Source organism: Loxodonta africana, chromosome X, assembly GCF_030014295.1.
Source record: "Loxodonta africana isolate mLoxAfr1 chromosome X, mLoxAfr1.hap2, whole genome shotgun sequence".
NCBI classification, from domain to species: domain Eukaryota; kingdom Metazoa; phylum Chordata; class Mammalia; order Proboscidea; family Elephantidae; genus Loxodonta; species Loxodonta africana.
This window is the reverse complement of record NC_087369.1, coordinates 17,214,009-17,238,604: the sequence shown is the minus strand read 5'-3', so window position 1 is coordinate 17,238,604 and position 24,596 is coordinate 17,214,009. Positions and strand designations below refer to the sequence as shown.

The following is a 24,596-nucleotide window of genomic DNA, read 5'->3' as shown; positions in this document are numbered from 1 at the left end:
TCCAATCGTCCTTTAATCCTTATTCTGCTTTACCTCATCTGAAAAATGTCTTGGAAGAAGTCCAGCCAGAATGTTCCCTAGAAGCAAGGATGGCAAGACTGTGTCTTATATACTTTGGACATGTTGTCAGGAGGAATCAGTCCCTGGAGAAGGATACCATGCTTGGTAAAACAGAGGGTCAGCGGAAAAGAGAGAGACCCTTAATGAGGTGGACTGACACAGTGGCTGCAACCATGGGCTCAAGCATAGCAACAATCGTGAGGATGGCGTAGGACCAGGCAATGTTTTGTTCTGTGGTACATAGGGTCGCTGTGAGTCGGAACTGACTCGACAGCACCTAACAACAACATCTGAAAAATAGTCCAACTGACAAATCTTAGGGAGGCATGGAGCCTATGGTGATGATAAAGATGTTGCTGATGATATGAACGATCGGGGCCGGAAGTAGCTGCCAACGTGGTATCTTTTCTAATCATCAACATCTTTGGGAAGAACTGTGGTCACAGGTGTACATTGGGCCTTGTCTTGGAGTAGTGAGCATCCAGAAACAATGAGTACTGTCTGTACAATTAAACAGATGAGGGGCGTGGACTGTTTGAGATCAGAGGGCCATAGCAATGAAGATGAGAATATTCTTCCAGGTGAAAACATGTAGAGACGGTGCATATGCCAAAAGCAAATTCAAATGGTGACTGTCACCTACTTTTCTAAGTGCCTTACAAAACAACAGGTCATGTGATGTGGAAAATTAATCAAGTAGAAGGCCCACTTCCCCCAGCCATTACTTTTTGTTTTTTGTCAATACTAAAAAGAACAAAACGATCCTAAAGACACAAGGGTGTTTGTTTTATTTTAGATCTCTAGCTTTTAACTTTCTGTAAAAACAAAACAAAACAAAAAACGTTAGTGATTAGATAACTATGAGTAATTTTTTCCATTTTCAGCCTTGGACCACAATGTGCCAGTGTCAGACCGAGCCAGAAAGGGTCAGGATGTGGGCATGCCCATAGGAAACCACACCCAGCAACTAGAAATTTGTTATGACCTGGGCCAGTTTTTAAAGAGGACACAGTCAATGCTGGAGGAAATAAAATAAACTTAGAATAAAAATAGAGAGAGAGAGCAGTTTCAAGCCCTTAAATTTAGCCAGATTAGCAATATTAACAAATTCCATTTCTTACATGCTTATGGAATTAAAAGAATAAACACAAAGAGAAAAAGTTGAGAAACCTAGACTCTTGAAGATAGCCAACATTTGAAAACGCTATATCATTTTTTTTAAAAAGGGGAAAATATGAAAAAATTCCTCTTTAAAAGATATACTTAGCCATTTAATTAAACTCCTCTCCCCACCAATACACATTATCTAGCCCTGCCCCCATCATCTCAGTGGTTCTTAACCAGAGCGACTGTGTCCTCCCACAGCTAATCTGGCAATGTTTGGCTCAGCCGCTAACCAAAAAAGGTCTGCAGTTCGAATCCACCAGCCGCTCCTTGGAAACCCTATGGGGCAGTTCTACTCTGTCCTAAACGGTCGTTATAAGTCAGAATCTGGACAGCAATGGGTTTGGTTTGGTTTGGTTTGGGGAGATATTTTTGGTTTTTTTTTTTTTTATAGCTTGGGGTGTGGTGGAGTGCTGCCGGCATCTAGTGAACAGAAGCCAGGGATCCTGCTCAACACCCTACAGTGCACGTGACAGCCTCGGTAAAAAAGAATGACCCAGCCCTAATACCAATAGTGCAGCAGTGGAAAAACCCTGCATCCCCGGATGAGGGCTGTAACGTGTATTTCCATAACATACCAGGTAAGACCGTTTGCCGCCTTGCTTGCTTGTCTGTGTTTGTAGTGGAGCACACACTTGCAAGCTGGTAGCTACAAATAACTCTGCAATTTTTAACTACGGGACCGAATATTCCCAAGCTTGAAGCTACTGAACTACTCGCAAATATTAATGGGTAATATCCAGACACTTGGGTTTCACGTGAAAAATTCGCAGTCTGTGGTTCAACCTTAATAAAAGAAAATTGCCACCTCTTAGACATAATAAAGAACAGGCTCCCAGCATTTCAAAATCAAGGTCTCCCGTGTCCTGTCTCTGCATGTCATCAATTTAACATTTTACAATTGCTCAAGAATGGAACTTTCCACACTGATTTTAAGAGCGAAATAAACAATCGGTTAGTCACACAATTCTTAAGCCCTATTTTTTAAAATCAGGCACAGGCATACCAATGACATCCACCCTACGAATCCATCAGACACGTGATCTTCGTTAAACAGCAAGCCTTTTTCTTTCTAGAAGGGAGCGCATACTCACAGGCTCGGTTCTGGGTTTTGTAAGTGCAGGTGTAGAGGCTGCAGGGCCGCCTTGAAGCGGGCCTGGGGACCCGGATCCTTGTCCACGGCATTGTGCGGGGAAATGCTTGACAAAGGAGCCGAAGGCTAGCTATCAGCACCATCTTTAGCTTGCAATCTTGATCAGTGTCCAAATAACTTGCAAGAACCTAACACCCTAGTGACAGAAGGGCAGAGAAGAAAAAGCTGAAAACCACCAAGATTTAAGATCATGTGGCCACCCCTAAGTAGGAGGACAACATTCAGACTATTAGAACACGCCCTGGGGAGGGAGAGTGCCCCAAAGGAGAGTTAATCTGCTATTCACTCTTGCTCCTCAAACTCAATGGTGACCCAGAGGAAGGCAGGGCCCAGGAGGACTGACTCAAGCTCTCTGCCTTTCCCTCGGGGCTGACAAACATTAGAGGGCCAGGGAAAGGCTTCTCTTTATGAACAAGAACGAAGACTGTTTAGAGGACGGTTTCTTAACATTTTTTTAAAAAGTAGACTTGCGGAAACTCTACTTAGTTATCTCGCCTGTAGGAAGAAAACAAAGATTAAGCTCCCTCCAGGCACTCTGAGTCAAAATAATAGGCCTGCTTCTAGGTTGCACTGAAAAAGCCAGATACATCCTGCCAAAATAGTTATGGGTGGGTCTGGAATCTGAGTTTAAACATTATCTGTGACTCTTGGCCAGCTTTAGGTGTCACGCCATGTCCCTGAAACCTGGGAAAGTGGAGAAGGTAATCCTGACTTAATCTACAGGTAGGTTCACTCTGAGTACACACTCCGACTTCGCCTAGACACCTGCACCTCCCACAGTTCACAGAGGGTCGCAGCACACACTGCTTCCCCACACCCACTGCTGCGTTGTGAAATCATGGTCATGTTAGCTGAGACCCATAGCCTCCCCCTATCCATATTGCTCCATCCATTTTCCCTGCAAACTCCTGTCCTTGTACCATTTCAACAAATAAGTTACGAAATGAAAAAAAGAAAAATTTTTTTTCTTGATTACACATCACTGCAACTCTAGATGTCAAACAGTTTAGGGTGATTGCTTGGGATGCATTCAGACAGCTGGTTGGGGACACCCTCTGAGCAACCAGGAGCATGCCTGGCTGCAGGACCACGTAACCCACACCGTGACCCAGCCCTCCCGAGCTTCCAGCCTCCTGTCCATGTCCCCGCTGCCTCCTCTCACCAGCCACGTGGACTTTAGTTCTTCCAAGTCCCAAAGCTCCACCAGGCTCAGGGCTTGTGCAGATGTTCTTCCGTCCCCAGGGCCCCTCTCCTTTCACCTGTGCCTGGTTAATCCTACCCACCCTCCATCCGAGTTGCTGTTGTTCACTTTGGTCCAGCCACTGTGTTAGGCGCTGCGATGCAAAGCTGGACAAGCCCATAGGAAGGAATAAGTTCTGATACCTGCTACAATGTGGATGGACTTTGAGAACATGATGCTGAGTGAAAGAAGTCAGACACAAAAAAACACATACTGCGTGATTGCAAATCCATGGAGAGAAAGTAGACTAGTGTTTGTTTACGGTTGTGGGAAAGGGGAATGGGGGAACTGGGACTGACTGCTGACAGGTATGGGGTTTCCCTTGGGGCTCATGGAAATGTTCTGGAACTAGATAGAGGAGGTGGCTGTACAACGCTGTGAATGTGCTAAATGCCACCGAACCATACCCTTTAAAATGGTGAATCTTATGTTGTATGAATTAAAAAAAAAGATGAACAAGGCATGATCCCTATCTTCCAGGTGCTTAATTTCTCCTCTGAGGAGCCTGCTGAAGCTCACACATCTTATGGGAAGGAAGCACACCCCAAACCCATTCACACCAGAGTGGTAGTGCGACCTCAGACTTGGCCTTCTCCTGCCACAAGGAGCGCTCTGGACAGTTTGGAGCCCTGCTTAAGCAGTGGTTAAGAGCTCAGCTGTTAACCAAAAGGTTGACAGTTCAAATCCACCGGCCCCTCCTTGTGAGACAGGGACAGAGGCTGGACAACCTCAAGGTGGGAATAACTGGCCCGTTGATCTGGGACTCTATCCTGGGGGTGGTGTTACAAGATAACCCACACATGCAGCCCAGGTGGCACAAAGCTTTGCATATTTCTCTTGCAAGTTGTTTTTCAGGACTCCACCATAGGGGGTGGTGTCACAAAAAGGCCCACATCCTGGACCCTGACCCATGCAGTTCTCCATATCCTACAAGCTGTTTTCCAAAGATGAACAGAATTAGAGGATCCCCGGGACATGTGCAGTGAAAATGGGTGCCAAGTGGCCACAGAGACTGCGCAGTAGTGACGTAACACTGTCCAAACTGACTCCACCTTGGACCCCAGATGCGCACGCACCTCATTTCTTTAACCCCTCTACTTCTCAGCAAGACCTGCCTTCCCCCCCCAAAAGCAGTGAATAAAACATAACATCCTTCCCACCTAAAACCCCTTATAAACTCCAGAAAAACCTCCGTTCGGAGAGAGACTGGAGGCTAGCGTAGGTAGAAGCCTCTCTCCGTCTCTCCCTCACAAGCCTTTTACTTTCTTTCTGTCACTAATAAACCTTTGTTCCTGTGGAACCTCTGAGCCTCTCCTGGTCATTCTTGGTTGGTAGAAGGCAAGAACCTAGGTAGTGCTTAGTCCCAAGCTGGGAAGCCTTGCCCTGCAACACTTGGAAACCCTATGGGGCAGTTTTTCCTGTCCTATAGGGTTGCTATGAGTTGAAATCGATGGCAACGGGTTTGGTTTGGTTTTAGTTGGGGGGAGGAAGGCACAAAAGGAGACACTGAGGGGGCGCTAAAGACATTTTTCACTTACCTATCTGACCTTTATTAGTTCTTATCTTTGGAAGAAGGGCATAGAATACATAAAGCCACATGACAATCCTGAGGGAGGCTGCACAAGGAGGCAAGCATTCTGGTTCCACCCTCTCTCCCTTCAGGTACTTCCCGGCCATCAGTTAGCTGGGCGTTAGCTCCTCTCCCCTGTGCTGCTGCCCGGGAGCCGGCTACATGGGAGCTAGAGGGAGAAGCTGCACCCATGTGGTCAGAGACTCAGTCCTGCCCGGCTAGGGCGTGTCCAACGAAAGCAGAAGCACCACCAGTTCGCATTACTGCACTCCAAGGCATCACTCATAAACTGCCTGTCAGCAAGCCGTCTGCCTGGACAGTCACTGGAAAATGAAGCACAGCAGGCCAGGAGCCAGCCTTCTGGCTCCGTCCCGGGCTCCCTTGCAGGCTTGGCTTTGCTCATACAGGGCCTGACTCGGGGACGCATGTCCCCATTCCAGGGGCCTGGCAGGAAGTTCGAATCTTGGGGCTCCCTACCTCCTTGCCTGGTTGCCCACCTGGGGTCTTTAGGCCAGGGACACAAAGTATGTCTGTATTCCCAGGTTTTAAATTCTCAGAGCTAAAATCACACCTGTTTAATTTTTTATGTGTGTTTATGTACATACATTATTGGCGGGAGTGTGTACGCTGAAATGTCTGAGCAGAGAAGAAATCGCAGTGTTCAAGACAAGCAAAAGTTTGACTCAGGATTGCCAAGACAGACTGCTAGTAAACTTTCAAGGTATTATCTTGACAGTGTCTGGAGCCAGGTAAGAGCACCTTTTCAAAGAGCTTCATTAAGTAAAACAACTGAACAGGCTCAGAGTAATAGCCACCTCAATTTAAAATCTGATTCTTTTTTTTTTTCCTTAACTTTTTTTTACGGAAAACTCCAAACTTATACAAATATCGTGAGAACAATATAATAACCACCTATGTACCCAATGGAGCCCTGGTGGCACAGTGGTTAAGAGCTCAGGTGCTAATCAAAAGGTCGGCAGTAGAAATCCACCAGTTTCTCCTTGGCAACCCTATGGGGCAGTTCTACACTGCCCTAGAGGGTCACTATGTGTTGGAATCAACTCGACGGCAATGGGGCAATGTGTCCATGTGTCCAATACCCCATTTTAAGAATTATGAATTCATGGCCAAGTGTGATTATTTATATCCTCCCATCCCCCCTGCCCTGGATTATTTTGAAAGAATGCCCAGACATCCTATCGATTTTATCCATGATTCTGTTTTTATAGGAAAATATCTTCTTAATTCAGTTTCTTTCCCATAAAAATTATCTTTATGAAATAACCTCTGATGATAGTTTATTGACAGAATCTGAAAATTATCAATTTTTCAAAATTAAAGAAAAAGAGCAGAAAAGCCCAGTAACTCAACAAGCTTCTCAAAAGCTGCTGTTTTTGTTAGGTGCCATTGAATTTTTTTTTTTTATTGAAACGATTCTGACCCATAGTCATTCATAGTGACCCCGTGTGACTGAGCAAATTGCCCCATAGGGTTTCCTAGGGCTCTAATCTCTACAAATCCCGTGGAGGGGCTGCTGGGTTTGAAATGCTGACCTTTTGATTAGCAGCTGAGCACTTAACCACTGAACCACCACTTAGAACCTAGCGTAATACCTTAGTCAAAACCCTTTACTATTCTCCTGATATCTCCACATAAAAAGCTTGGATGTGACCTCAGGTGAGGCTTGTGCTTGTTTCTAACCTGTAAGACTATGATTAGCATGAAACTGCCTAATTTATCACTCTAGTTAAGCAGAGTAAAAGGATCATATGAATAGAAACATTTTAGATCAAGACTTAATGTACACCCCTAAACTTACGCAGAAGTCCAGACCAGAGGGGCCGAAAAAACAGTTGTTCAGTAAGACTGAAAACTAAGTTGACTTTTCCTGTGACTTCAAATGGGGTAAGGGCTGAGAAAACTCCCAAGTGTTGCATAAATGCAAGTTACGGTTAGACTAAATCAGCTTCCTAAATTTTTCGATTTAAATGCAAAAACTAAAAAAATAGAAAGACGTTTGGAGGATTCTTTTTTTTCCTCCCTTCTTTCAATGTCTTCATTTTTTTGTAGTCATTGTTGAACAGTCATCTTTTATTTATTTTTTGAAACTGTGGTAAAAATATGTATGACAAAACAGTTCCATTTTTTTATGTGTATGATTCAGTGACACTAATTATGTCCATCACGTTGTGCGACCATCACCATTGTCTGTTCCTAAAATTTTTCATCCCTTAACAGAAACTCAGTGTCCTTTAAGCAGTAACTCCCCTTTTCCCTCACCTTCCCGGCCCTGTTAACCACTAAGGAACTTTGTACTATATTGGATGGTGCTTAATTTTTTTTTCTTTTTAAGCCAATACCATCAAGCAATGCAACTAAACAGGATTCCCTCTGATGAGGTTCATTTGATACTAAAATGAAATTTCTAAAACTGCTAAGAGATATGGAGAACACTTGCCTTCATTCTGTGCTTCCTTGCCATGGACTTCCAGTTCTGAAGTGAAGCAACGAGTGGTTATCTTGGGCAAAGCTCTGAGCTAGGTGTAAAGTAGCGAAGGACATGCTGTCTCCCCACTCCCATGAGTGTACAATCTACCTGGAGAAACTATTTAAACACTTACTTCTTAGTCAAGGCTGGATGTACTACGAGCCTTCACTTAGAGCACTGAGGACACAGAGGGCAGAGGCTAAGGTTTTGGGAGGAAGTGGCACACTGGAACCATGTATCTTGAGAAAGACAGTTTCAGTAGGAGGGGCAAAGTGGAAGGACAGTGGAAAAACCTCAGGGATGAAGAGGACATTGAAGCCAGGCACCAAGTGCCAAGGCCGGAGAGAACAATTCGGGTTGGAATGGGGGGAACTTTGGGTATAGTCAATAAACAATCCCAAGGCCCATGTGCTACGTATCAGGGAGAGATGGGCAAAGAAGCGGAAAAAGACTCCTTTCTTGCTTACAACCTAGCTGGGAAGATTCAAGGATAATACTCAATATAAATCAAATCCCCACTTTTTACTTCTCTGTTCAGTTCTGACACCAGCTGCCCACGTAAACCCTTCTCTGACCCTAGCCACTCAGAGCTAAGTCAGACCTCACAAGTTAAAAGGGCACCGTCCTTCAGACTGCCAAAAAGGCAGATGTCAGCCACAAGTTTGGGGGTCCACACAGCACCCTCACTTCTGACCTGCTGGCTACAAATTTAGGGTTTCCCTCTAGCCCTTCAGGAAGTCAGCTGCAAGCTTGGTAGTCCCCTGGGCTCCCTAACTTCTAACTCATTGGTTACAAATTTGGAGTTTCCTTCTACCTCTTTGGGATGCCAGCCACAAGCTTGGGAATCCCTCCCTGGGCTCTCTCACTTCTCACCTATTGGCTACAATTTTAGGGGTTCCCTCTACCCCCTCAGGATACCAGCTGCAAGCTCAGGAGTTCCCAGCCCCCTGTTTTCTTACCTGCTGGCTTTAACAATTCCTTTGGGTTTGATAGTTCACTGGAATGACTCACAGGGCTGATGGAAAGTGCTATACTTAGGATTACAGCTTTATTATGGCAAAAAAGGATACAAATGAAGAGAAGCATAGGACGAGGTCTGGGAGGGTTCCTAGCACAGAGTTTCCATGTCCCAAAGGATGTATTACCTTTCCCAGCGCACTGATGTCTTTCATCAACCAGGAATCCCATTAAACTTCTGTGTCCAGAGTTTTTGTGGGCTTCATTAGGTAGTGACGTCACTAGAGGGTACAGGGGGTGCGGACCACACCGGTTGACACTGTCAGAGGGGGTGACACCAAAACGACTGTCTATTACTCAATTACAATGATGCCTCGAATCACATGGTTTCATCTGCACACGCTACAAGCACGTGCTGTTGTTTTCTTGTTGCCAGGTTTCTTATAGTTGCTGATTTTGTCAAATTTTCTGGTGTTTTAGCTACAATACTGTGATAATTAGTATTTGTGAACCTATATAAATAATTTTTTGAGAATAAAATAGAAATTAAAGGAAAAGAAGGAATGATCTACAGGAATTAGGATGTACGAATAACATTAGTACAAAAAACATTACTGTGGATTCTGTATGGTCTGGTAAGGGAGGAGGTCCATTGTAGGGGGGTAGCACCATGAGTTACTGCACTGGGTGACACCAGCCCTAGTGACGCCACTGTACTAGGTAAAAAAAACTAGGTAAGTCATGACTAATTGGGTCGGCCCCCCTCCATCCCCTGAGGTCAGCTGATATCAGGTCACATGATGGTCTTTCTGGCCAGGCCAGCCCCCACTCATCAGCACAAACCCTCAGGTATGGTTTAGATAGGAAAGGTACCTCAACTGCTCGGGAAATTCCAAGGTTTTAGAGTTATCTCTTAAGTAACAAGAGCAAAGACCAAATTACTTGAGGTGAAGTGATTCTCTATCTCACAGAAGACAAACTTATTAATTCACCAGAAGACAAAGCCTAGTGAAATCCACATTCAACAGAAAGGACCCGCTGACCTGGCCTTCAAAGGGAAGGATGCAATAAGACAAGGCGAAGGGCATGCTGATGACCATGGGAGCTGTACAAACAGAACAGTGGGATGCATGTGACCAGGGCACAGGGACTGCAGAAGAGGCCATGTGGGCTCTGAGACCTGTTAACATGGTGCCCTGAGTAACTGGGTGACTGACCTGTGGTCTGGCTCCACATCAGAGAGATCATGAAAGCACCAGGCAAGGAGGAGCTGGCCCGGCAGGCTGGGCTGACTGCCAGGGCTGCGGTCATGCCTTGGGGACTGCCCTGCACTCTGCAGTCACACTGTGCACAACTCCAAGACTGGCATTAATGATACCAGGCCCAGATGAGGGGTCTCATTGCCCACCTTCAGACTTGCTCTCTAGGGCCAGGGGAACAGGAGGGATCCACAGGGCCTGATGCCACTCTCACTATCTCGGCTGTCTCCTCTACACAGCTCACCCTGTGGTGGGTGCGTATAAGGCCCAGAAGTTGGAATCTGTCTGCCCCCAAGACTGTTGCTGATCTCGCTACACAGGACCCAGGCTAGTAGACTTCCTTGTGTGTCCTTTAAACAAGAAAAACCTGTTGGCTGTCACCAAGCCAAGAGTGTGTCTGAACTTTCCATCACTCCAAGTCAGCTATTAATATTTGTTTGTGCACTGGTCAAGCAGATGCCCAGGGGAAGCACTGGAAGGTGGTAATGGATGCAGATTTGAGACTAATTTGGGAAATATGAATTTTCAATGGACCAGAAGGCTTGCAGATACTATTCCATGTGGTTACTCTGGCAGCAGGACATAAGATGGATGGGAGTGGGCAAGGAGTAGAGCCAGGAAAGTCAGAAAGAAGGTGACCCATTCAACCACCCACTCATTCAGTCCATCACTCTTTGATGCTTCCATTCAACAATATGTCAGTCAACATCTATTGAATGCCAGACACTGTTCTAGGCTCATCATGGAACAAAACAAGTCCCAACCCTTTTGGTGCTCTCCTTCTAATAGGTGGAGACAGATATTAAACAACAGCATGATTTTTCAATTATACAGAAATTTGGAATACCTTAAGTGAAAAGTAGAACCCAAACCCACTGCCACTGAGTCGGTTCCAATTCACAGTGATCCTATTAGACAGACCTCCTTAAAAGTAGGATAGGGTAAGGCAAATTTAGAGTGCCATTGGGAAGGGGTGTTGCATTTTTAAATAAGGTGCTCAGGGTAGGCCTCATGGAGAAGGTGAAACTTGAGCAAAGATTCAAAGAGGTGAGAAAATGAGTCATGTGGCTCTCTAGGGGAAGGATATTCCAGGCAGAGGGAACGGCCAGTGCAAAGATGCTGAGGTGGGAGAGTGTCGGGCATGGTCAAAGGATATCAACAAGGCAGATATGGCAGGGGTGCAGTGAACCACGAGGTAGGTGGAAGGAGATGAGGTTGAGAGGGAATGGATGCCAGTTCAAGTAGGGTTCTAGGCCATTGTAAGTGTTCTTACATTAAGTCAGGCTTTATCAACCTTGGTACCCTTAACATTTTTGACCGGCTCATCCTCTGTGGTAAGTGGCTTTCTTATGCACTGTAGGATGTTTGGCAGCATCGCTGGCTTCTACCCACTGAATGTCAGTAGCACTTTCCCTCCAGTTATGACAATCACAAAAATGTCTTCAGACATGGCCAAATGTCCCCTGCGGGGAGGATCGCCCCTGGTTGGGAACCACTACTCTCAGGGAAATGGGAGACCACAGAGATTTATGATCAGAGGGCTGACGTAATATGACTTATATTTTAAAGAGAACATTCAGTCTGCCCTATTGAAAGCACACTGGGGCAGAAAAGAAGTAGGGAGACCGTTTAGGATAATCCAGGGGGCTTGAACTAAGGATTTCACAGTGGAGGTGATGATAAATGGTTGGATTTTGGATATCCCTTGAAGATAAAGCCTACAAAATGTGAAAGGAGGGACTCGTGGATTACTGGAAGGTTGTCGGTCTAAACAACTAGAAGCAAGGAGTTGCCATGAACTAAGGTGGGGAAGGGAGTAGGTGAAACAGGTTTTGGGTGGGAAATCAGTAGTTCAGGTTTGGACATGCTGAGCTTGAAATGCAACTTCAATGCTCCAAGTGAGAAAACATGAAGCACTGAACTGGGGTAGGGACAGTAGAGAAGGAAGAGATAGGTTGTACGCAAGAGATAACCATTTTGTTTAAAAAAAAAAAAAAGTAGCGTTTGGCACCCAACTGGAAGAGGGACCAAGGAAGAAGTAGAAGGCCTCATACTTTTTACAGCTGGAGTGACAATGGTGGTGGAATGAGGATGAGCACCTGAACAGAGAAATAGAGCCGGGAGGAGGAGCAGGTGGGAAGGGAAAGATGGGGCTCTGCCTTCTAATCACTTCGGATTTGAGGTGCCAAGAGGAAGCGAGAAGAAACATCCAGAGCTGCAAATGCAGTCAGGAAGCTAGAGAAAGATGGAAATTCCTCCACGGAGGAGTAGCAGGTGCATGGAGGGAGACTGAGGAAAAGGGGGCAACTAAGGAGGCCAAGTAACTGAGAAGGAACAGTCACAGGCGAGCAAGCAAGGAAGAGAGCATGGTGGCTCAGGGAGAGGAGGGTCCCAGGAAAATTCCATAGAAACCAAACTTAGCTAACGCTAGGCTACAATACCTGTAACAGGTCATGAGGTTATTTATGCCCAGGCACATGCTTCAAAGATACATGCTTATCAAAAATGCTCATGGAACTCTAGCTAAAGTCAAAACTGCAAAAATCAGCATGAAAATATGGATGCATGTGTGAATGGAAGGCATTATTAAAATAGCTCAAGGTGAGTCCTGGAATGAATACACTAGAATGTACCTTCTCAATAAGTTATATTTTGCAGTACAGGCACAGGAGAAAAATGGCTAATGTGGAATCAAAACGTAACTGTTTTATACTGTTATTAATAATTTTCTATGAGTAAAACAGTGCACTACATGAAGCCTTAGAACAAAACACTTCTGTTTCTCAAAAGCACCTAACCCAGAATAACAGGAATTCAAATATATAAAATAATCTTGATCTTGACAAACACATTCAGTACTTATAAGGCAGCAACGGGCTCAGGTTTTAAAAAAATATGAAATTATACACCAAGACACAAAAACGCAGACGCTCCAGAGACTAGGTATTACTACATGCGGTCAAGCTTTGCTGCCTAAGGCCAATCACAGCTCTTAAAAGTAATGATTTATTGAAAGATGGTTATTTAAACTTCCCCACTGATCTCATAAACCCAAGCTTGTGAAACCACAAGTAATGTTTATCCATCAAACATAACAAGGAACTCCGGATTTCCCAGGCAATCTATCTCTACTTAAGTCTGTCCATAACGATGGGAGTAGGGGCTGGATGGGCCACAGGTGAGCGGAGCTTTCTGAGATCTACGCCCTTGTCATCACTGATCACGTGTATATGTCCTTGGGTTTTACTAACATGTCTCTTATCTATTGTTTTTCAAACTTAGAAATGTGCTAGATAGAGAAAAGCTTCTGAAAGAAAGCCTTTAAAAAATCACTCAAGTACCCAAAGTCCATCAAATGGGGAAAAGACAGTCTTTTTAACAAACGGTGCTGGCAAAATTGGATGTCCATCTGTAAAAAAATGAAACAGGACCCATACCTCATACCATATATAAAAACTAACTCAAAATGGATCAAAGACCTCAACACAAAGCCAAAAACTATGAAGTTCATAGAAGAAAAAATAAGATCAATGCAAAAGGCCCTAATACACGGCATTAACAGGATACAAACCACAACCAACAACACACAAGTTCCAGAGGATAAGCTAGATAGCTGGGATCTTCTAAAAATTAAACACTTATGCTCATCAAAAGACTTCACCAGAAGAGTAAAAAGAGAACCTGCAGGCTGGGAAAAAAATTTTGGCTGTGACAAATCAGACAAAGGTCTAATCTCTCAAATCTACAGGAATATCCAACACCTCGACCACAAAAAGACAAATAATCCAATTTAAAAATGGGCAAGGAAATGGACACTTCACCAAAGAAGACATTCAAGCGGTCAACACACACGTGAGGAAATGCTCACGATCTCTAGCCATCAGAGAAATGCAAATCAAAACCACAATGAGATACCATCTCACCTCGGCATTACTGGCACGAATGAATAAAACAGAAAACAACAAATGTTGGAGAGGCTGCAGGGAAATTGGAACTCTTACGCCCTGCTGGTGGAAATGCAAAATGATACAACCATTTTGGAAAACAATATGGTGCCTCCTTAGAAAGCTAGAAATAGAAATACCATTTGATCCAGCAATTCTACTCTTAGGAATATATCTTAGAGAAATAAGAGTTGTCAGGCGAATAGATATATGTACATCCATGTTCACTGCAGTATTGTACACAATAGCAAAAAGATGGAAACAACCTAGATACCCATCAACAGATGAATGGATAAACAAACTGTGGTACATACACACAATGGAGTATTGTGCAAAGGTAAAGAACAATGATGAATCTGGGGAAGCATCAGATAACATGGATGCATCTGGAGGGCATTATGCTGAGTGAAATAAGTCAATCACAAAAGGACAATATTGTATGAGACCACTACTGTAAAAACTCATGAAAAGGTCTACATACAAAAAGAAACAATCTTTGATGGTTAAGAGGGAGGAGAGGGGTGGGGATGGAAAAACACTTAATGGATAACAGGTAAGAGGAAACTTTGGTGAAGGGTAAGACAATACACAATACTGGGGAAGCCAGCACAACCTGTACAAGGCAAGGACATAGTAGCTCCACAGACACATCCAAACTCCCTGAGGGACCGAATTGCTGGGCTGAGAGCTGTGGAGACCATGGTCTTGAGCAACATCTAGCTCAATTGGCATAACATAGTTTATAAAGAATATATTCCACATTCTACTTTGGTGAGTAGCATCTGGGGTCTTAAAAGCCTGTGAGCGGCCATCTAGGATACTTCACTGGTCTCACCCCCTTGGGAGGAAGGAAGAATGAAGAAAACTAAAGATACAAGAGATAGATTAGTCCAAAGGACTAATGACCACATCTACTATGGCCTCCACCAGACTGAGTCCAGTACAACGAGATGGTGCCCAGCTACCACCACTGACTGCTCTGACAGGGATCACAGTAGAGGGTGCTGGGCAGAGCTGGAAAAAAATGTAGAACAAAATTCTAACTCCAAAAGAAAGATGAGACTTGCTGACCTGACAGAGTAGAGAAAACCCAGGGTTGAGAAGGGAGAATGTTGACATGTCATGGTGTTAACAAATGTCATACAACAATGTGTGTACTGTTTGGTGAGAAACTAGTTTGTTCTGTAAACATTCATCTAAAGTACAACAACAAAAAAACAATCACTCATACTGTGTTTTTATTAAATCCCTAGTCATTTGAATTCTGCCTGATTAAGCCATTTACACTTATACAATACAGACGGCTACAACAACAATACTGTGAGTAAAGGTTATAATTACATTGAAAAAAATTCCTTGATTCTCACCAGATTGCCCCTTTGTTTCCTCACCTCCTGATTTTGAAAGGAAACATGCCTCTTGCAATTAGAGGTTATGCTGCCAAGTCTTCCCTAAGAAAGCTCAGCTTCCCTTCCTCTCACCCATTTCTTCCCTGACAGCATGAGCCCAATCTGGGGTTGCTGAAGCCTTGAAAATAAATTCCTAATAACTGCTCTGTGTACTGCAATTCATTGTCCCAGTACGGCCAAAGATGGGAGATGCAGTTTCCGCTCTCAAGTCACTCAACCTTTATTAAGTCCCACCTGGGAGCGTGGCGACCTGTTGTCTGGCTCCAGGGATAGAGGACAGGGCAGGTGTGCACAGGCACAGAGGACGGGGCCTGGCTGCTGTTGGCCTTTCAGGGAATCCCAGCCCTCCTACTGGCTTGAAAAAGATCTGATACTCAGCCATAAAGAGAAATGAAGTCCTGCTGCATGCCACAGCGTGGCTGAACCTTGAAAACATTATACTGAGAGGAAGAAGTCAGTCGCAAGAGGACGGATACTATATGATCTCACTTACATGAAATAGGCAAATACATAGAAAGCAGAGATTATTAACATTTCCCAGGGGTAGGAGGGAAAGGGGGAGTTTTTGCATTCGAGGCACTGAGTTTATATTAATTGTGGTGGAATAATTTGGAAAAGGGTAGTTATAATGGTTGTACAACACGAAGAATGGATTCAATATCACTGAATTATGCACGCTGAATTACATGTTGTTGAATTGGCGAATGTTTTGTGTGTGTGTGTGTGTGTGTGTGTGTGTGTATCTTCACCACAGGAAAAAAAAATCCAAGTAAAAGAGGAAAGCCCTAGAAAGTAGACAGATTTTCCGTTTCCAACATATCTGAGAACAGTGCTGCTCTTCGCCAGGTCCCAGGTGGCAGTGAGAGTGGATGGGTGGGTCAAAGCACTTTGGTTCCTTGTGCACTCTGCTGCAGGCTGGGATCAGTGACCACTGTGAGGGATGTTGAGAGCAGCTCAGGGCAGGGGCTGAGGCAGCTCCTCTCTCTCCCCAGGGAAACCTGAGCACTCCTCTCCATCTTCCAGCACGGCCTTTTTTCATCTTCCAGCATGGCCTTTTTTTTTTTTTTAAATAAATTGTATTTGTTTTTGTTGTTGAGAATATACACAGCAAAGCATACAAGACCAATTCAACAGTTTCTACATGCACAAATTCAGTGACACTGATTACATTCTTCAAGTTGTACAGCCATTCTTACCCTCGGTCATGGGTTGAATTGCGTCCCCCCAAATATCTGTCAACTTGGCTAGGTCATGATTCTCTTGTATTATTGTATGATTGCCTACCATTTTATCTTCTGATGTGATTTCCCTATGTGTTGTAAATCCTATCACTATGATGGAATAAGATGGATTAGTGGCAGTTATGTCGATGAGGTCTACAAGATTAGACAGTGTCTTAAGCTAATCTCTTTTGAGACATACAAGAGAGAAGCAAGCAGAGAGACAGGGGAACCTCATACTAACAAGACAGCAGCACCGGGAGCAGAACTTGTCCTTTGGACCTGAGGTTCCTTTGCTGAGATGTTCCCAGACCAAGAGAAGACTGATGCATCACAAGGATCTTCCTCCAGAGTCAACAGACAGAGAAAGGCTTCCCCTGGAGCCGGCGCCCTGAATTCGGACTTCTAGCCTACTGGACTGTGAGAGAATAATCTTGTCTTTGTTAAGGCCATCCACTTGTGGTATTTCTGTTATAGCAGCACTAGCTGACTAAGGCAGAATTTGATACTGAGAGTGGGGTGCTGCTCTAACAGATACCTAAAATGTAGAAGCAGTTTTGAAACTGTGAATGGAAAGAGGAGCAGCAGCAGAGAACCTGCAGTGGAAGAGAAGTGGCAGCAACAGAGAACCAGCAGCAGCAGAAGCAGGAAACCAGCACCAGACAGAGCTGGAGCCGACCCACGGAGCATGAGAGCTGAGTGCCTGTGCGCAGATGGCTTCCTGGTGGAGTGGGGTGCCTGCGGGCACTTATCGGTGGAGCTAGGCTTGCCAATCCACGGAGCAAGAGAGCTGAGTGCCTTCCAGCCAAAGTCTACTGGCAAAGTGGGGTGCCTCCAGGCACTTAACGGTAGAGCTACAGAGCTTTGGCACACATGCCCCAGCGGGGCAGATGCAGGCATGAGGCCCGAATGCCAAGAGGCCAAGAAACCAGGAAGCAGAAGCTGAAGACACAAGAAACACGAGAAGCTGAGCTGCCTCAGTCTCAAAAGGTCTGGTTATGACCTCTGGGGTTTCAAAGGGTGGTGCCGTGGCCTCTGGTGTTTCTAAGGGTGGAGTCGCCACTCAGATGGACTAGGAGAATGGCGCACCTAAAGCCTAGGGAGCAGAGTTGCCATCCCAATGGGCCTGGAAGGCAGAGCTTAAGTCCAGAGCTGAAGGGCCTGCACTCAGAAACTGGAAAGTTTGGCCAATACCTAGAGTCTGGAGGGCAGGCCCATTGCGTAAATCATCTCAGAGAACAGAGGATTATTTTCAAAGCCTTGGGGGCTAATGTAATGTGTTTCGCTGATTTGCTTGGTGCCTGTTATCCCTTCTTTCCCTCCAGTTTCTCCCATTTGTAATGGAAACACCTACCTCGTGCCTGTTCTGCCACTGTACCTTTGGAAGCAGATAACTTATATTCTAGAGTTCACAGATAAAGGAAGAATTTTTGATTTTGGACTTGGAGTTGATTTAAAACTTTTGCTGTAATATGACGCGGTAAGTATGTTTTACATGTGGCAAAGACATGAATTTTTGGGGCCAAAGGGTGGAATGTCATGGATTGAATCGTGTTCCCCCAAAATATGTCAACTTGGCTAGGTCATGATTCCCTTGTATGATTGTCTACCATTTCATCTTCTGATGTGATTTCCCTGTATGCAGTAAATCCTATCGCTATGATGGAATAAGACGGATTAAGTGACAGTTATATTGATGAGGTCTACAAGATTAGATAGTGTCTTAAGCTAACCTCTTTTGAGATATATAAGAGAGAAGGACGCAGAGAGACAGGGGAACCTTGTACCACCAAGAAAGCAGCACTGGGAGCACAGCGTGCCCTTTGGACTTTAGGTTCCTGCGCTGAGATGCTCCCAGACCAAGGGAAGACCTATTCATTGTCACAAGGACCTTCCTCCAGAGTCAACAGAGAGAGAAAGCCTTCCTCTGGAGCCAGCGCCCTGAATTTGGACTTCTAGCCTACTGGACTGTGACAGAATAAACTTGTCTTTGTTAAGGCCATTCACTTGTGGTATTTCTGTTATAGCAGCACTAGATGACTAAGACACCCTCCTTTTCTGAGTTTTTCCTCTCTCATTAACATTGTCCCCTAAGTTTCCTATCTAATCTTTCAGGTTGCTATTGTCAACTTGATCCCATATAGTTCTTAAAAGAGCATAAAGCTCCAGGCAGACATTTTTTACTAGTTAAGCTAAACTATTTGTTCAGTTTTAAGATAAAAAAAAATTTTTTTTTCAGAGAATATTTTTGGTTTAAGCTTTAAAGGTTATCTCAGGGCAATAGTTTCAGGGATTCATCCAGCCTCTATGGCCCCAGAAAGTCTAGAGTCCATGAGAATCTGAAATTCTGTTCTGCATTTTACTCCTTTTGATCAGAATTATTCTATGGAATCTTTGATCAAAACATTCAGTGATGGGAGCTAGGCACCATCTGGTTGTTCTCGTGTCCTGGCAAAGTAGGCATTTGTTTATGAAGGCAATTAGCCACACATCCCATATCCTCCTCCTGTTCCTGACTCTCCTACTTCCTTTGTTGCTCTAGATGAATAGAGACCAACTGTTGTGCCTTGGATGGCTGCTTGCAAGCTTTCCAGACCCCAAGCACTACACAAGGAACTAGGAGGCAGAACAGAAGCACTAAACATATTGTTAGGTCAATTAACAGATGTCCCATGAAACCATGACCCTAAACCTCCAAACCAAGGAACCAAATCCCATGAGGTCTAGCATGGCTTTTAATTAGCAGAGGGGAGATGGCCAGATTAACAGGAAAAGAAGATGGGGAAGCAGAAGGCAATATGGTTTTCAGTGGCTGAGAGTGCACAAACTCCCATCGCATTAAGGTGTACACATCTTCGTCATCTCCCTGCATTTCTCAAACTTTCCCAGCAAAAATATATGGGAGGGAAGGGCACTGAGATTAATATGAACAGTTGCCACCAGCTCAGGGTAGTGGCATTTCACACTGAATGCCAGTTACAGACACCTGCAATGTTTGCATTTTGTAGATTCTTCTCTTCAAGCTCTGGGGCAGGACATAAAAGAAAAGTGGAGAAGGCTCAGATTTACCCAAGTAATACAGCTGTGGTGCTGATTCCCGTGCTCTGGGGGAGGCGGGGTGTTGAGACTCTGTCCAGGGTGTCCCTGGCATTGTCAGGGCCTGATCAACAGTGCAGAGCCAAGTCAGCCCCAGCTTGGTGCATTTCCAGAAATGCAACCTCAGGTCTGGACCTTCCTGAGTTCTTTACATCCAAGCACCGCGGGCACGCCCCCTCCCCACTAGGTCCCGGGGACAGCTGCTGTTCTCCCTTTAAGTGCAAAGAATTTCAAGAGGGTGCAGCCGTCTGGTGGCCCCACGGTGGAGGAAGAGGGTTGGGGTGCGGGGTCGGTTTCGCTTGCCCCCCAAATCCTCCAGGGCGCGCCGCGGGGACCCAGGCCATATCCGCGGACCAACAACTGTCCCGGTGCGGGGCCGGCACTGCGGGTAAAGTAGTCGTGGGAGGTACCCGCCCCTCCTTGGGTCGGCCGCGTCCCCGCAGCAGCCGGAGCTGTACTTCGCCTAGCGTTCTTACCTGAGCGTTTCTCCGTAGCGCGAACCTAGCCGCTGGCTCCCGGGCCGCTGTCCGCGCACAGAGCCATCATGGCCACGCCCCCTCGAGCCTCGCCACACCCCTCGCGCCTCGCCACGCCCCTCACACCCGAGCCACCACCCACCCTTCTCGGTCGCGCCCCCGTATTGCCGGGCCACGCCCCATACGTCATCACGTACCGCCTTGGCCACCATTCTACAGCCCGGCCTACACGTCCCTCCGCCCCGCCCCCGCCCCTCACGCTCGGGTCCCGCCCCCAACAACTAGCGTAGTCAACGCCCCTAGGCTCCGCCTGGGCCCGCCCATTCCTCCCCCCTACAAAATCTCGCTCCCGACGCGAGGCCTGGTCTCAGGAAATCGAGGGGGCGCAGGCGGGCAACAGGGGTCCCTGAGAAGTACTCTCGCTGCCGGAGCTGTTCGCTGGCACCTAAGATCCTCGAGTAAAAAATGACTTTCTTCAGGTTTCTTCCGGCTCCATACATCCCTTCATGAGCTGACAACACGTGGCTTATCCCGAAATACAAGCAATGGGAACTTGTTCCTGCCGGCCACACTTCATGTCCACTTAACTTCAAGCCAGTTTTCACGTCCTCTAAACCTGCACTCTGGAGTCTTGCTCTCCTAGCCCGTTTTCAGGTACACGAAACCAGTATTCCGCCTAGCCTGTTTTCATGGCCACTAACCCGCATGTGCAACCGGTTTTCTTCCAGCCAGTTCTCATGTCCTCTAGGCTGACCTTTCCAGCTCCTCAGCTGACCTGCAGTGCTCGGCAGACCCCGGGGTGAACAGCCCCCTCTCCTTCCTGCTGTCCCCTCTCCGCGGCCTTGCCGAGCCCCCGGAGTCCTTTCCTGCCGAGGGCCTGACAACACCCCTGCCTGGATCATCCTCTGGCCCCCTGCGCTGAGATGACTCTTCTCTCCTTCCTCCCTCCACTTACAGCTCTGGGTCCACAGAAAATGTGAAGAGGCTGTAACCAGCTTTCTTCCCTGTCCAGAGATCTCTGATCGGGTGCTCCTGGGGGCAGGGCCCCGTCCCTTAGCCACTCACGCACTCCTTCATTCAAACCATGTTGATGCAGCACTCTGTGCCAGTGAGAAGTAAGGCCAGCCTCCAGGAGCTTACAGCCTGCAGTTGCCCCAACGTGGGTTTGATAGGAGGAGAAATGCTGAGAGTTAGGGACAGTGTGGTAAGGAGTTGATAAGTGGAAAAGGATTTGGTAATCATAAATCCTTGATCTGATTAGTAGGAATATTTTTGGTGAGCAAACACAAGAAGCCACTTTTATAGTACTTGGTACAGTCCTTTGCACAATAAAAAAAAAAAATAGTGCTATAAATTCTCAATAAATCTTCACCAAATATGTGCCCTTTTCACATGTGTAAAACCAGTGCCATCAAGTTGATTCCAACTTATGGTGACTCCATTTGTGTCAGAGTAGAACTGTACTCCATATGGTTTTCAGTGGCTGATTTGTAGGAAGTGATTGCCAGGCTTTTCTTTTGAGGTGCTTCTGGGTGGACGGCAATTGCCAGTCTTTTGGTTAGCAGCCAAGAGCATTAACCACCTGCACCACTCAGGGACACCTTTCACATATGTACCCATTGCCATCAAGTCGATTCTGACTCATAGTAACCCTATAGGACGGGGTAGAACTACTGTCCCATAATGTTTCTTTCTTTTTTTTTTAATTTTTCTTGTGCTTTAAGTGAAAGTTTACAAATCAAGTCTGTATCTCATACAAAAATTTATATACACCTTGCTATATACTCCTAGTTGCTCTCCCCTAATGAGACAGCACGCTCCTTCCCTCCACTCTCTCTTTTCGTGTCTATTCGGCCAGCTTTTGACCGCCTCTGCCCTCTCATCTCCCCTCCAGACAGGAGCTGCCCACATAGTCTCATGTCTACTTGATCCAAGAAGCTCACTCCTCACCAGTATCATTTTCTGTCTTATAGTCCAGTCCAATCCCTGTCTGAAGAGTTGGCCTTGGGAATGGTTTCTGTCTTGGGCTAACAGAAGGTCTGGGGACCATGACCTCTGGGGTCCTTCTAGTCTCAGTCAGACCATTAAGTCTGGTCTTTTTATGAGAATTTGGGATCTGCATCCCACTAGTCTCCTGCTCCCTCAGGGGTTCTCTGTTGTGTTCCCTGTCAGGGCAGCCCAGTCATCGGTTGTAGCCGGGCACCATCTATTTCCTCTAGTCTCAGGCTGCTGGAGTCTCTGGTTTATGTGGCCCTTTCTGTCTCCTGGGCTCATAATTACCTTGTGTCTTTGGTGTTCTTCATTCTCCTTTGCTTCAGGTGCCATAGGGTTTCTATTAGTCATTACGAAAGCAGACAGCCACACCTTTCTCCCATGCGACGGCTGGTGAGTTCAAACTGCCAACTTTTCGGTTTAGCAGCCGAGCGCTTTAACCACTGCTCCACTAGGGCTCCTTTTCACATGTGTAGAGAGATATAATTTTCCTCTACATAGCAGTAAGATTTGCTACTTTTATTTCTTCATGTACCAAAAATAAAGATTTTAGGATCACATATCAGTTCCCCTTTCTTTCCTTCCCACCCTCCATTCCATTTCTGGCTTGAAGACAATGGGAATATTAAAAATGTTGCGCTAGAAAGAACATAGAGAAAAGAACAGTTTTCAACAGAACACTCTGATTAAGCTCCTCTTGGCTCTGAGAATTCTGCCTTATTTATACAATGTTTCAAGTCTCAGTCATTTCTTGGCTGAAAAACAAATGCACAGAAATGGACCAAATACGGCCTATGTAAGTTATATAAGTTCCTGATTGATCTGTACACAGTTAGCCCTACCTCACCGTCTTCCACCACTTTGAGGCAGCTTACCAAAATTTAGAAAATACTGGGTAAAGAAAGACCTGAAAGTACGAGGGAGAGGGGGAGTTTAACAGAGGAGAATAACAGAAGATCCTGCCCAGTTGTTAAAGGTGATCAAGAGATTTGACTCCAAGCTACTGAATGACCATAGAAAAGAGGAGATAGTGATCATTTTACTGCTTTCCGGTGTTCATAACATAAAAAACAACCAGGTTTCGTTTTGTTTTAGAAGCACAGATTTTCTTGAGTTTTACTCCCGAAAGAAATCCAGGTTCCTCATGACGATGGCATTGTGAGCTAAGTGGGAATAAGTGTCATAAGGAGTTCCACTCAGATCCCCTCAGTGTAAACTGCTGGACTATCAGAAATCATGAGGCACTAAGAACAATTCAAAGAACCATCAAAACTTTCCTGTTCACCTGAGTTCACAGGGCAGCGTGTAAATCATCTTTCCCAGGATGGTGAATAGGTTTCAACTCATCTGTCAACTCCAAGCCACTCATAGTAGCTGCCTAAATGCCTAGGTTAAGAAGTTTTGTGGCTGCGTCCAGGCTCAGTAGAAAGAAGTTCTGTGATTGATTAAAAATGTCTATCATGGGCGCAGGATGGATGAGTGGCTGTGTACAACAACCTACCTAGCCTCTCTGATTTGTAGGATTAGAGGTCTTGCGTGCAAGTCTTTAGGCGGTCGTCCCAACTCAACAATTCTCGTCATAGTATCAGCCAGTAGAAGGTCCAAGGTTCCTCTCTCACTCTGTCCTAGCCACGCTGGTCTTGCCTTGTCCTATCTCAGAATATTTTCTTTCACTGTTCTTGCTGCCTGTATCACTCTTTGCCATGATCTTTACATGGCCGGGTCCTTTTCATTCTTCAGTTCCTTAGAGAGAGCTCTCCTGACAACCATATCTGAAGCTGTAACCTGGCAGTGTGCGACAATGCAGACTGACTCAGCAGTTCTGGGGTGGGCCTGAGATTTTGCATTTCTAACCATCTCCCAGATGATGCTGTCCCACAAAGTCACTTTGATAGCAGCCCCACCCCCTGAATCTCTATCACACTACCAGCTTCATTTTCTTCACTACATTTCTCACTAATTAAAATTAAGTTATCTCCTTGTATATTGGATTGTTGGTTGGTTGGCTGATCTATTTGTTTACTAGAATATAAATTCCATAAGAGCGAGACATTGTCCAGTTTGTACAAGTATGTATTCCTAAGTATTTAATAGAGTTCCTGGCACACCGTAGATGCTTTCTAACTATTGTGGAATGGATGGTGTTGTTTAGGACTCATTGATTCCTTTATCCCTTCAATTCCTGCTTACTGACTGATTCGGTGAGTGAGAGAGGGCAGCGCTACTCAGTGCCAGCCTTGGAACTTGTAGTTATGGTCCAAGCTGAGTTACAAAGCTTGAACTAGAATGTCAATCTGATGTCACTAAGCACAGTGTTTAGTTAGGATGATAATTTTTTCATAGCAAGACTTTCTTGATGAAGGAAGCAGTGCATGGCTTGGCTTCAGTGGCATTCGTAGGGTTAAAATGAGGCTGTGGACTTATGATTCTCATCTAAAAAATGACTTTATTCAGGTTTCTTCCAGCTCCAAACACCATGACTCGATGAGCAGAGACCAGGTGGCTCAGTAGGGGAAAGACAAAACACAACTGGTGGACTGGTGGTAGAACAGTGTTCCTACCAGCCAG

The 24,596-nt window shown here is 45.5% G+C and overlaps 1 protein-coding gene across 4 annotated transcripts in view; it reads right to left on the bottom strand.

Annotated features, from left to right (window-relative positions):
- Window positions 1–20,104, bottom strand: part of CA5B (carbonic anhydrase 5B) — a 53,533-nt gene extending 33,429 nt beyond the window's left edge. Inside the window, exons 1-3 of one of the 4 annotated variants that reach the window (XM_064278036.1) lie at window positions 20,037–20,104; window positions 8,821–8,951; window positions 2,319–2,513 (exon numbers count right to left, since the gene is read on the bottom strand). In XM_064278036.1, the coding sequence (XP_064134106.1) occupies window positions 2,319–2,460 (142 nt within the window). In that variant the 5' untranslated portion in view covers window positions 2,461–2,513; window positions 8,821–8,951; window positions 20,037–20,104. Of the gene's footprint in view, window positions 1–2,318; window positions 11,101–20,036 lie in introns of those variants that run through there. The other 3 variants (XM_064278039.1, XM_064278038.1, XM_064278037.1) reach the window with 3 other exon arrangements.
- Window positions 20,105–24,596: the final 4,492 nt, after the last annotated feature.